Source organism: Pezoporus wallicus, unplaced genomic scaffold (genome assembly GCF_028554395.1).
Source record: "Pezoporus wallicus isolate ANWC-B61680 ecotype Strahan unplaced genomic scaffold, APGP_CSIRO_Pwel_v1 contig_865, whole genome shotgun sequence".
In the NCBI taxonomy this organism is placed as follows: domain Eukaryota; kingdom Metazoa; phylum Chordata; class Aves; order Psittaciformes; family Psittacidae; genus Pezoporus; species Pezoporus wallicus.
Genome location: NW_026636827.1, coordinates 2,403,109 through 2,416,567, shown reverse-complemented (window position 1 = coordinate 2,416,567; position 13,459 = coordinate 2,403,109). Strand labels below are relative to the sequence as shown.

At 40.1% G+C, this 13,459-nt stretch overlaps 1 protein-coding gene across 13 annotated transcripts in view; it reads left to right on the top strand.

Annotated features, from left to right (window-relative positions):
• R3HDM1 (R3H domain containing 1) overlaps positions 1 to 13,459 on the top strand; it is a 91,447-nt gene that overhangs the window by 38,068 nt on the left and 39,920 nt on the right. For 10 of the 13 annotated variants that reach the window (XM_057401833.1, XM_057401828.1, XM_057401836.1 and 7 more), the window contains exons 4-5: positions 10,200 to 10,241; positions 10,687 to 10,776. The exons of 2 other annotated variants lie outside the window; for them this stretch is intronic. In XM_057401833.1, coding sequence (XP_057257816.1) covers positions 10,200 to 10,241; positions 10,687 to 10,776 — 132 coding nt within the window. The remainder of the gene's footprint in view (positions 1 to 10,199; positions 10,242 to 10,686; positions 10,777 to 13,459) is intronic. One more of the 13 variants, XM_057401829.1, reaches the window with a different exon arrangement.

Sequence of the window (13,459 nt, the reverse complement as noted above, 5' to 3'; positions counted from 1 at the left end):
GCTCAAGAGTCCTGAAAGATGGATCTCTTTCACGAAGGACAAACTAGCTAACTCCTTGTCAGAGGCTGCCAACTTGATCATTGAAGACTGCAAGTGTCTTAGATGAGGAGTTAATGAAAACAAATGAAACTTTGTGGCACAACTGCAAAAATGGGTCATATTTCTAAGAGAAAACAGAAGCTTGTGTTTGACAAAAAGTAGTTTTCTAAAGGAATTTTGTGTCTGTGGGTTAGCAATAAACAATTTTCTGATAAAAATCCTGACTGGGATATGGGGTATGGCAGTATTCTCTTGCGGGTTACAAAAACAGGACAGTACTTTATTAGATTCTTGTTATTAAGAACTGAGTAAAAGGTTCTTCTGGGAATAGTTTTATTCAAGCGTAACAATTCAGAATTCCATTGAGTGAAGTAAGCTGTATCTGCTATGTTAAATTGCTTCCAAATAAATCTTGTAGACCACTGTAATAACAATAGAGTTTTACACTTTAATATCTGCTGGCTTTATTAAGGCTGGCATCTGTGTAAAAAGATATTTTTATGAAAAAATAAATCCTTAAAATGAAATAATTCTCCCGTAACATATGAGAAATAACTGCTACTGAAGCACTGGTAGATGTTATGGCTGAGCTGGTATTTTCTTTAATCAATGAAATATTCTAGTAGTGAGCCTTAAAAATCAATTTAAGATTTATTTTCATATAGTTCAGTAACTTGGAAATATTCATACTTTCTCATTCAAGAAATCTCATTGAGTGGATTTTAGTGTGGAAACTTCTGTTGAGACCCAAGTGGCAAACCTGCCTTCCTGCAAACAAATGTTTTGTATAGTTAGACCTAGTTTAGAGAAATGAAATGCTGTCACTGACTCTGGGGTTTGGGAAAGGGGTTGGTTGCTTGGTTTTGTTCTTGTACAGGAGTAACCTGTGTAATGAAGGCTGTTTGGTAGAGACAGCTTTACTGTCTTCTGCGTTTAGTGTTTGCATTAGTGTTGCTTCCAGGACTCTCCATCAGAATCAGAACGTTGCTTTTACACAAGTAGTGTAATTAACACCCAAGTCTGTAGGCTGAGGATGCTGATTTCCAGAGTGCTGGGATGACAGGTATAAGGTGGAACCTTGCTAAACCCTCTGTAACAGCTGAAGTCAGTTAATGTCACTTGTGCTGTGGTAGCTGTTAGTGCGAATAAGTATGTCATATTCAAGGTTTTTTCATTAAAAAACATGCTTTATGCCTAAATATGAAACAAATTTTGGCCTGTCCGTAGTAAAAAAAAATGTCTGAGAATAGAGTAGTCACCAAACGATTACATAGTTTGGCTAGTGAAATTTTACTGGGTGTACTACTATTCATTAAGTGCAGGTTAAATGTTCATGTAGAGGTGAGGAAAAAGCAAAGAATTTGCAGAGAAATGTTAGAGAAGATTATAAGAAGCTTTTTGGAGTTTTATTCTTTTGTTTACTAATTGAATATATCTGAGGATAGGTTGGGGAATTTGGATTTGGCTTTCCTAGCTAGTAGCTCATTACTCAAGTTTTATACCTATTGGAAAACTACGGTAGTGTTTCTGAGTACAGTTATCACTTGACTTCTGACTTCTAACTTCTTTACAGCCAAGTAAGAGACAGATGTTGGTGTTTTCTCTTTCTAAACCTGCCATCGTTTGAATTTGGGTACATTTCCAGATCTTGATATTTCCAGAAACTGGTGATTATATTTTTTAAATGCAACTGTGGCTCTAAATTTCAGATTATTTTGAAATGTCATGCATTAGTAATCTATTTGCTATTGCATACACTGTTGGAGCTACAATGTAAACAAGAAAAAGTACCTTATTAGAGTACATGGCTAGCACTCACAGTGTTTTTAGGCAGTGGAAATGCTTATCCACTATAAGGACTGCTGTTACAAAGTTAATGTGTCATAGAATCATAGAATGGTTAGGGTTGGAAGGGACCTTAAGATCATCTAGTTCCAACCCCCCTGCCGTGGGCAGGGACACCTCACACTAGACCATGTCACCCAAGGCTCTTCTGTCTAACCTGGCCTTGAACACTACCAGGGATGGAGTATTCACAACTTCCTTGGGCAACCCATTCCAGTGCCTCACCACCCTCACAGGGAAGAACTTCTTCCTTATACCCAATCTAAACTTCCCCTGCTTAAGTTTTAACCCTTTACCCCTTGTCCTGTCACTACAGTCCCAATGAAGAGTCCATCCCCAGCATCCCTGTAGCCCCCCTTCAGATACTGGAAGGCTGCTGTGAGGTTTCCACGCAGCCTTCTCTTCTCCAGGCTGAACAGCCCCAACTTTCTCAGCCTGTCTTCCTATGGGAGGTGCTCCAGTCCCCTGAACATCCTCGTGGCCCTCCTCTGGACTTGTTCCAACAGTTCCATGTCCTTTGTATGTTGAGGACACCAGAACTGTACACAATACTCCAAGTGAGGTCTCATGAGAGCAGAGTAGAGGGGCAGGATCCCCTCCTTGGACCTGCTGGTCACGCTCCTTTTGATGCAGCCCAGGATACGGTTGTCTTTCTGGGCTGCGAGCACACACTGAAGCCGGCTCATGTTCGTTTTCTCATCAACCAACCTCCCCCAAGTCCTTCTCCACAGGGCAGCTCTGAATCTCTTCTCTGCCCAACCTGTAGCTGTGCCTGGGATTGCCCTGACCCAGGTGTAGGACCTTGCACTTGTCATGGTGTCAGGAAATACTGAAACAAAACAAAAAAAAAGAGCTCAGATTTATCTTACAGGATAGTGCCTTTTACTCATTATTAGAAAGGTTTTGGTTTGTGGGGGTTTTTTTTTGTATGTTTTTGTTTGTTGGTTGGTTTTTTTTAACAAAAAAATATTTAAAATCTCCATAACAATGAACATTGGCTTATGTGTAATCCAGAAAAGGAGGCTCATTCTTATTCTACAGTTCATGCATGGGGTCGAGGGAAAGACTATTAGTCTTGAATACTGTCAGCTCTGCGCTGAAAAATAACAGTAAGTAGATATAAGGTCTTTGATGGGGGAACGATTGCCGAGGCAGTAAAAGACTGAGATAAAGACAGCTGTATATTACTACATATCAGGAAAAGAGCTTGCAAGCTGTGGAGAGCAAAACCAAAATACCAGTAGCAAAAAAAGGCCTCATGGAAGGATGGAGGCTGGTGCATGAATGCAGGAGTTGTATGCATGCACTGAATGATATGGGTAGAGTAAATTTTTTATAAAATGAGTAGAATTCTGTCTTGGATTTATGCTAGTAAAGCAGATATCCCTGTCCTTTGGGTGAATTATCTTTTTTTTTACCTGGCAGCTAGACATTTCCCTTTCTACAAGTTTCTTCCCACCGTACTAGCACAGACGTTTGTTTTCTCTCTGTCTTCCACAGCTTGAGTTCTCTGAAGCCTTTCCCCAGCTGTTTTGGTCTTGTCAGGATTTACCTGTCTTTATCTCAAAAATATGTGACTGTTATGTCTTGCCTGTCCTCTGAAATGTCCAAACAGTACTTCAGAAATTTATATAGTACCTTCTCACAAAACTTTTTACACTTCTATCTTTCCATCCTGTGCCCGACCTGTTTTTATCCAAATTGTTTAAACAGCATAGTGATGACAGAGGAAGGCATGCAACAGCAGCAGATCTTTGTATTTAATTTGTGATCTGTGGAGGTAATTAGGAAAAAATAGACTGATACCCCTACTGTAAGCCTAGGTATATCTGATTATATGTATTTGTTAAGCTCTTATCTTAATTCCCCTTTTTTATTTAATTGGAGATGAAGCATGCTAGTTAGTCTTAAAAGTTGTGGTGTGGTTTGGGGGTTGTGTTTTTTGGGGGGAGGGAATGTGTTTTGTTGTGGGTTTGGCTTTGGGGTTTTGTTGTTGAGTTTTATTAATAAAAATCCCGATAATTTTCATCATAAAATTGTTGCTTTTAAACACTGTCTTGAAATCATGTCCATAATGACTTTAAATGGGGCATAAATTCATTTTTAATCTTGCTTTCATTAACACACTTTTCTCAAGTCAGTAGAAGTCTGAGAGCTGCAAGTATGAAGAAATTGGTTAATTTTAGTTTACAAAGGATTACATATTCTAAAACCGCTATAAATTCTTTTTCACAAATGGGGAACATGAACTCTGTAGGGGCAAAACATATTAAATACAGAGAAATTAGGACAGAACTTAAATTCACAGACCTGAAAAGAAGGGAAAATGTGCATTAACAGCTGTAACATGGATTGACTACCTGTTGTCCTGGAATTCCAGTAGAAATGTAGTTATCTTCAATCAAAATGGTATTACCTGAGAACGGAACTGTGCCCACTCATCTTCAAGCTTTTTGAACTTTTTTGAGAGTGCTTATTGTTGATAGTACAGGTCTTCCTGTTTTGTATTTCCTGGCAAAGGCCTTCAATCACACACCTTTTCTTACATTAGCTGTCCCTCTAAGCCAGCCACACCAGATTTATTCCAGTGCTGCTTACCTGTCAAGTGTGTGGTGCTTACTCCTCACAGTTACACTTGGATGTGAGGGGAGCTTGTATTTCAGGTTTTAACATCCTTAAAATTATGCAGGAAAGCAAGGAATCCACATCAATCAAGGTATTGCTTTACAAGGCAGTTGTTTCTAGATAACAAGTCTTAATATGATAGGTGGGATGATACTTGTTGGGTTAGTTTTCCAACTTGGAAACATGGCATGGTTTAAGCCCAGCTGGTAACTCCGAACCAGGCAGCTGCTCCCTCACTCCCCTCGCTCTTCTTCCTCTTCCCACTCCCAGGAGGAGGAGGAGGAGGAGGAGAATTGAAAGAATGTAACTCCCACAGGTTGAGATAAGAGCAGTCCAGTAACTAAGGTATAGCACAAACCACTGCTGCTAACAACAATAATAATAATAGTAACGGAAATAACAAGGGAAGGGAATACAACTGCTCACCGCCCGACGACTGATACCCAGCCCAACCCAAGCAGCGATCTGGCCTTCTGGGTAACTCCCCCAGTTTATGTAGTGGGTATGACATGCTGTGGTATGGAATACCTCTTTGGCTAGTTTAGGTCAGGTGTCCTGTCTCTGCTTCCTTCCAGCTTCTCCTCCTTCCTGGCAGAGCATGAGACTCAGAAAGTCCTTGGTCAGAGTAAACATTACTGAGCAACAACTAAAAGCACTGGTGTTACCAGTGCTGTTCCCAGGCTGAAAGTCAAAACCACAGCACTGCACCAGCTACTAAGGAGAAAAAAATTACTGCTACTGCTGAACCCAGGACAGTATCCACCCCTTATTCCATGACATTCATGTTATGCTCAGATCCCCCATTTTTCAGTGTACCATTGCTTTTGTCTCATGTATATATACACCTGCACCCACACAAGGAGAGAGATATCATTCCTTAGTCCATGGACCAATCCCTATAAAGCTGCTAAATTCATCCAGTCCATGATGTCAGGCTCCATCTCTTGTAACAGTCTTTCAGAGCAGGAGAGACTGTGTGCAGTGTTGGACTGTTGCCTGCTGATGACACCGCGGAACTCATCTGGTCACTGCTGAGCTCATCTGGTTTTGTCATTCTTTGTTGGGATGATGGCCGGAGGGAAGTCCGTGCCAGTTGCTGGTGACCTGAAGCCATCTAGTCGGTGGGCTATAAAAGTATTACAGAGCAGGCAACAGCATACAATTGAGTTTATTGGCTGTTTTCCCCTAAAATCAAATCCCCTTGAGGTATACATTGGACTTCCCTATCCTCCCGCATTACCCACCAAGTATATCTGGGTCCCTGATCAAAAGCAATCCCACAAGTGGGTTTGCCTTTGCCTGAAGCGGGAAGAACCCAGACTGTCTCCCCCAGTAAATTTTTTATGTGCACCACAGGAACTTTGTCCCCTTCTACAGTATGTAAAAGTTCTGATTGGCCTGGGCCAGCCCTGTTGGCAGATCCTCTGGTGTTGACCAACCAGGTGGCTTTTGGTAAATGTGTATTCCAGTGTTTAAAAGTCCCACCACCCATTGCTCTTAGTGTAGTTTTTAATAGCCCATTGTACCATTTGATTTTCCCAGAGGCTGGTGCATGGTAGGGGATGTGATATACCCACTCAATGCCATGCTCTTTGGCCCAAGTGTCTATAAAGTTGTTCTGGAAATGAGTCCCATTGTCTGACTCAATTCTCTCTGGGGTGCCGTGTCACCACAAAATCTGTTTCTCAAGGCCCAGGATAGTGTTTTGGGCAGTGACATGGGGCACAGTGTATGTTTCCAGCCACCCGGTGGTTGCTTCCACCATGGTAAGCACATGGCGCTTGCCTTGGTGGGTTGGTGGCAGTGTGTTATAATCAGTCTTCCAGGGCTCCCCATATTTGTACTTCAGCCATCATCCTCCATACCCAAGAGGCTTTAACCGTTTGGCTTGCTTAATTGCAATACATGTTTCACACTCATGAATAACCTGGGCAATAGTGTCCATTGTTAACTCCACCTCTTGATCAAGAGCCCATGTGTATATTGCATCTCTGCCTTGATGGCCTGAGGTGTCATGAGCCCACCAGGCTATAAAACCCCACCCTTATGTTGCCAGTCTAAGTCTGTCTGAGTCACTTCAATCTTAGCAGCTTTATCCACTTGTTGGTTGTTCTGGTTTTCCTCGGTGGCCCAACTTCTGGGTACATGAGCATCTGTCTACATGGTGTACCTTCACCACCAGATTCTGCACCTGGGCAGCAGTATCTTGGCCACAGTGCAGCAGCCCAGATGGGTTTATCTGTGTTGCCAGTTGCTCTGCTTGCATTGCTGCAACCATCCCCACAGGGCAATTGCCATCATCCATGAGTCAGTGTAGAGATAAAGTACTGGCCACTTTTCTTGTTCAGCAGCATCCAAGGCCAGCTGGATGGCTTTCACCTCGGCAAACTGACTTGGTTTACCCTCTCCTTCAGCAGTTTCTGCAACTTGTTATGGGGGACTCCATACAGCTGCCTTCCATCTCTGATGCTTCCAAAGCACTGGAGGGGCCCACTGAGCTAGATATTTGCCCATGCTATCCCACACGCCCTGCCACTCATGACTGTCCAGACTTGAGGAAAATCTCTTGGTCCTCCTGTATCATTGTCTAACCCTCAACAAGACCCAAACCTGACCCTGCTTAGCTTCCATGACCCGACAAGACTGGGCATTCTCAGGGTGGTCAAACCATAAGCAAAACATACAGAGTATATGCAGCAACTAGCTGGTTCCCAGCAAGAGGAGCAGGGTGCTTTTAAGGGCATTGAAAGGATATTCAGGATCTTTAACTCCTCCAGAATCTACTCCCACTGTATATAGTCTGGTGGGGGAGCAGAGGGTGTGAGGGAGTATCTTCTCCATAGGTTAACCCCTCAAGGAAAGGAAAAAGAAAGATGCATAATTTCTAAACACTTCCATTATATACCTCCCAAAGTATAGAGGCGATGACCACACTGGTAACGCAAGCCAGACCAGTTTCATAATCAATGAGTCTATTGTATTATAAGTCATTACCATAAAGTGCAGCGAAACATGAACCTTAGCCCAGGCCCCCCTGCTGGTAAGCACTAAAACAGCAACTACCTGCTGTAAGGTACAACATACTGAAACTCTGAGATCAAGAGCAACAACTTTGAGAGCCAGTAAATCAGCATTGTGACCAGTGACTGTTAATCCAAAAAATGAATGCTTATCACAAATACAATTAGACACACTCCAGTCAGATCTGTCCTTATCTCATCCCTTGATGTCCCATGTTGGGTGCCACAAAGAACTGTTGTGGTTTAAGCCCAGCCAGTAACTCAGTACCAGGCAGCCACTCGCTTATTCCCCCTACCCTTCTTTGTCCCCCCACTCCCGGAGGGATGGGGAGGAGAGTTGAAAGAATGTAACTCCCATGGTTTGGGATAAGAACAGTCCAGTAACTAAGGTATAACACAAACCACTACTGCTACCACCAATAATAATAATAAGGGAAATAACAAGGGAAGAGAATACAGCTGCTCACCACCCACTGACCGATACCCAACCTGACCGAGCAGTGATCCAGCCCTTCTGGGTAACTGCCCCCAGTTTATATACTGGGCATGACGTGCTGTGGTATGGAATACCCCTGTGGCTAGTTTGGGTCAGGTGTCCTGTCTCTGCTTCCTCCTGGCTTCTCCTCCTCCCTGGCAGAGCATGAGACTGAGAAAGTCCTTGGTCAGGGTAAACATTACTGAGCGACAACTAAAAACGTTGGTGTTTCAGTGCTGTTCCCAGCTGAAAGTCAAAACACAGCACTGCACCAGGTACTAAGAAGGAGAAAAATGACTGCTACTGCTGAACCCAGGATAAAACACAACTGTAATTCTGCAAGCAAAATGGAAGATAGATACAACGCACAAAACACTTAAAGGACCATACCATGAAACTTACCTTAATTGTGATTGAAATCTGAAAACCACATTAAACATTTTTATAAATAATTCAGGTTTGATACTAGATCGTTTCAGTTTCAATAGCTCAAATTTTGAAGCATTTGCTTCACTTTATCAGGGCTGAGCAAGCGTACTTAAGTTTTGGCTTTAGTGAATTCTTGAGACTTTAATTCAGTAAGCTGAGAGGGAGGTATGTGTTTCTTACAGATTTTAATTAAATTTAGTTATGACATGGTTCTTTTTCCCAGCAACAATCTTCTCTGTTGTGGGTGTTGTTTTCCTTTAATCACTCTTAAAAAAATGAAATATATGTCTTATCCAGTTAATTAGCAGTAGCTTATGTGTAAATCTCTGGTTAACGTAGTAGAAAGTCTGGCTAGTTTTTTGCCAAATGTAGGTTATTTTTCATGTTGTCCTGACAGTGAACTGAGGACTCCAGTGGCAGTGCTAATTTGATTTTATGTTTACACTACTTGATTTGAATCCACCTAAGGTAATTGATGCTGGAGTAATTGATACAGGGGTGGGAAATCATCCAGTTCTTGAAAATATAGTAGCTTGGTATAACAGAAACTTTGCCAGGGATATGCAGAGTGCCAGCTTTCAACATGCAATATATGCTTTTGGTATAGCTAATAGAAAAGAAAAAGTATTTTGCAGGTTAACAGCAAAACTCAAAGTCTCAGAGTTCCAGGTGTGAAAACATTTGAACTGTCTTTGCTGCTCAGAATCTCATCAAGCTTCCTTTAAAAACTAATGATGAGTTCGGTTAGCTTTCAGTGCTGCTATTTAAAATCCTGTTACGTAGTGAAATGAGCTTAAATGAGCTCCCCTTCTGCTGCTTTTCAGCTAAGCTGATGTAACATCCCCGAAGAGTCATGTGGTTCTTGAGGAAAATCAGAGAAATAGCACTTCTGCCTTTATGGTTAGAACCCTTTGCTGTAGGTTAGATGTTCTGTTCAGCAATATGTGCGTCCTGCTAAGAAATTAAGGTACTACATAGACATTTGCTCCTCTGAGCCTAGGGCATGGAGGACTCATGGAGTTTTCAAATGGAGTTTTTGTTTAGTTTCCTTCTGAATGGATACCTCTTTCAGAAAGGAGAAAATACTGTCCATTAAAGAAGATTTGAAAGTGGTTTACCAACGCTACTTTTTCTTTACAAACATTAGGCCTATGCTCAATAAAACAGCTCTGTTAGAGGCTTTTCTATCCACCAGTTCCACAGTGAAAACAATACTTAAACTGTTGTTATACCACTGTGTTTCTGCTCCTGTGTAACTGTCACAGAGGATTTAGTTAATTTTATCTATATGTTTTAACCTTCTTAATTAAGATGGGTCATCATCTGCTCCCGGGTAAAGGCAATGCCTTTTTCTTTGTGCCTTCTTTCACCTACCTGCCTGTTATTTTTTCAGGTAGGTTTCAGGGATAGGAAGGAAAAAGTCATGTCATTAGGAAATTAGGACATGAGAATTTAAAATATAGGAGCTGGCAAAAAGAGTAATCTGCTTGGGTCTTACTGAACAAGAATAATGCTTGCTTCTTGTTAAATTCCTGTAATATTTATTGTTGATAAATGAAGAAGAGAAATTGATCATGAGCATGGTGAAATTGAAAGACGGTATAATCTGTCAGCCAAATGCACCTGCTGTTGCTTTCAGATTCCTAACAGATTTGACCATCATGTTAGTAGTAACTGTTAAAGTTTTCTCTTATACAGACTTTTGCATTAATAAAACTGTACTACTAAGTTTAATATAAACTTTTTCTGTTGTGCCTATCATTCAGCGGCCAATACAGTCTTTTGGACAGACAGCAAAAAGGTCGAAGGTACGGTAGACTTGTGTGCTGGCATGCTGTGAGGAAGCCCTTCATGCTTGATGAAGCTTTGTTACTTTGTGAAAAGTGCCTTTAGTTTTATTTTTTGGCATCAAAGCTTTTTTTTATTCTGTTGGAATTTTGTCTTGCCTAGTTGTCTGCTTTTGTGGTTTGCCTTTATATTTTTGGTGGCTTTTTATTACGGAGAGAAACAGTTTCCCAAAGATTTTATTTACTTTTCATTAGATGTGCTCTGTTGTGCTGACATTGCTGTCAAAAGCTTCAATTGCTTGGGTAGTTTTGTTCTAGAGGAAATTACTTATTCTTTTGAAAATATTACAAATGCTGTTTTCAGCCATTTTGTTTTACATAAGATGAATGGAAAAATAATGGCTTATGGTATATTTATATAGTTTTTTATAAGCCATAGGTTTTAATTTTGCATACTTTCCTTTAGTCAAACACAAAGTTAAAGTTAGTTCGGAGCCTTGCTGTATGTGAAGAATATCCACCACCTCCTACAGCTGAAATATCACAGGACCTCCAGGTAAAAATTGCACTACTGAAGTTTCTGAAACAATTTGAAGTAACATTGTTGAAAAGAAAACCTTTTGGGTACTCTTTAAATATTCAGACACCATATGAGTTGAATTTTTTTTTTTTAATACAGCTTTATTAGAGATGATAATGTCAGATGAAGAATTTGCTGCTTTGTTTTTCTGAGTTATAATGGTTAATATCTGGGAAATAGGAAGAGGGGTTTGTTATTTTAACTTTCTAGTGTTACAGTGCACTTGAGGCAGTTTTAAACTGCAGTCTGTCATCAGACAAAAAGTTATAAATATTCAGCCTAATTTATCAGCTTTTTGTGCTTAGAAAATTTAAACAATTGCAAGTTCTGGTGTTTTTAACTGAATTCCTGCATATTAGCCATACTTGCTGGTAGTTCTGTTAACACATGCCTGAAGAATGTCTGAAGACTAATCTGTTAAGATGATACAACACACTTGAAGTTCCTAAATGCTGGACAAAGTATGCAAAAATATTTGGAGAATTTAAAACAAAACCTTCATACCAGTCTGCGTTTTAGAGCAAAATACTATTACTGGGTTTAGTTCTTTGTATGAATGAGGGGCATCAAAATGCTTTTCTGTTTTTCACTCCTAACAAAACTGAAATGGTTCTTAGTGGCTTACTCGTAAAAGATGTTGACTTATTCAGCTAATATCTGAAGAGCTTCTAAAATGGCTTTCTGTGCAAAGACTTACTATCGTTAACAAACAGAAGGAACCAGTAGAATAGCAGAATGTGAGTGGGTTTTGCTGTGGGACTGGTAGTTCAGTGTTGGGAAGGGAGAGAGGATGAGAATACATGTAGGTTTTGGTCAAGGTAATTAAAATCTTGTTAAAAAAAAAAACAAACAAACATTTTCTTTGGGGAAAACTGAGAAAATAATATTTTTTTGTAGTTCCTTACTAATATACCAGTATTTGAAGAGTTGAGGAGAAAAATTCTGAAATTGGGCCTGCTAATTTGCTGAAAATCTAAGTTTTATGTTAAAGGCTACAGGGTGAGAGATTAAAAGACAAGAGAAAAGGTAATGCTATTTAAAACTGTTTACAATCCTACTATAATGTTTTGCATAAGATTAACAAAACTGAGAGATCTAGTTCAGGCTTAGTTGTTTAGTCTGAAGCAGTAGGGTTTAACTTTTTCAGACACTGTAACTGCAGGAAGAGAATCCTGTTTTGTTCAGGCAGTTCATCTGCAGTGTATTTCAAGCATAAGAAATGTTAGGATTTTAAAAACCTCCAGCACTATACACCACCATGTATTTAACGGTTTAAAATCAGACATTAGTAATACGCATTCTCTGCAGATGGCATTCGTTATCATGTCCTCTGAGAATCTGTGCTTAGCTGCATACTGCAAGGTCCTTCGTGGAAGGAATTATTGCAGTAGTAAAAGAGATGTAAAGGCCAGTTCTACAGAATGAAATGACTTATGTGATAATCTAAGTTTGTACAAAAGAAATACCATAAACCAGACTGTATATTAAGAAACAAAATTAGATCTAGGTGTGATTTATTTTTTTTCTTCAAAAATGCTAATCTAAAGAAAAAGGTTTACGAATCCCAATAACTATGCAGATGTTTGAGAGAACAAATTTAATTCTTCCTTGTAGAACAGAGAAATGCATTGTTGAAGAGGAGAGTTAGAAGTTGGAATTTGTTACAAGTCCTGATGCTGTAGTGTGCATCCTGTGGGGCACAGGTCTTCCATGAGCCTGTCTAACAACTTCTACAGGCAATTTCTTCACCTGTTTTGCTTTCTCTACCAGCAAATCCGTAGGAATGGTATGGAAGATTTCTTCTGTAAACATGCATTGACTGCTGGCTGCTGTGAGCCCCACACTTAGAAGCATGATGTGTGTGCATTAATTGTGCTTGGACATGTGGAATGTCCAGTGGGTAGGTGAAGTGAGAGGCTGTCTTGCACAGCCCTCACTGGCAGCACGAAAATAACCTCTGTGATTGCTTCTCCTTGCTGGAAAAGTCACTGCTCTGTTATATCTGCAAATCTGCAAGTGAAAAATGGCTTCCAGTTTTGTGTTAATACTCAAAGCAGATTTTAAGAGGTAGAAAAAATAAGGTTCAGGATAATGGCTGATGATAATAACTTGAAGAATCCCAATTTTTAGTGATTAGTAAGTGTTCCCTAGAAAAATATACTTACTCAACTAGATAGTAGTGTAAATTTGGGGATAACTCTAGCCTTGCCTGTGACAGTTTATCAATCACCCCTTCCACATGAGTATCTGCAAGCATCTCTTAGCAAGGTATAACTCCTAGGCACATGCAGGTGTAGAAGTCACTTAGCAAGCACTGCTGGCTGCTTCTCTATATAGGCTATAATGAAAGAGATTGACAGACCAGAGGAATTGTCTCAAGCGGAATAATTTATTTTCTGATATAGTTGTTTATATTTTCTTGAGCAATTGCAATATGCAATTTTAGAGATTCCTGGTAAAAAGCCAAGGCCCCAGGACATGGGGCCTTTGAGTAATACTCTTTAATGTTTCCTCTTACCTTTTTCTCAAGAGTTTTAAGCTGAAGGAATTTACCAGATTTTGGTGGTTTGGGGGTGGTTTTGCTTTTTGTTCGTCTTTTTCTTGTTTATTAAGGATATGGTGACAATTTCTTCTGCTACAATGAGGGCTTCTGATAGGT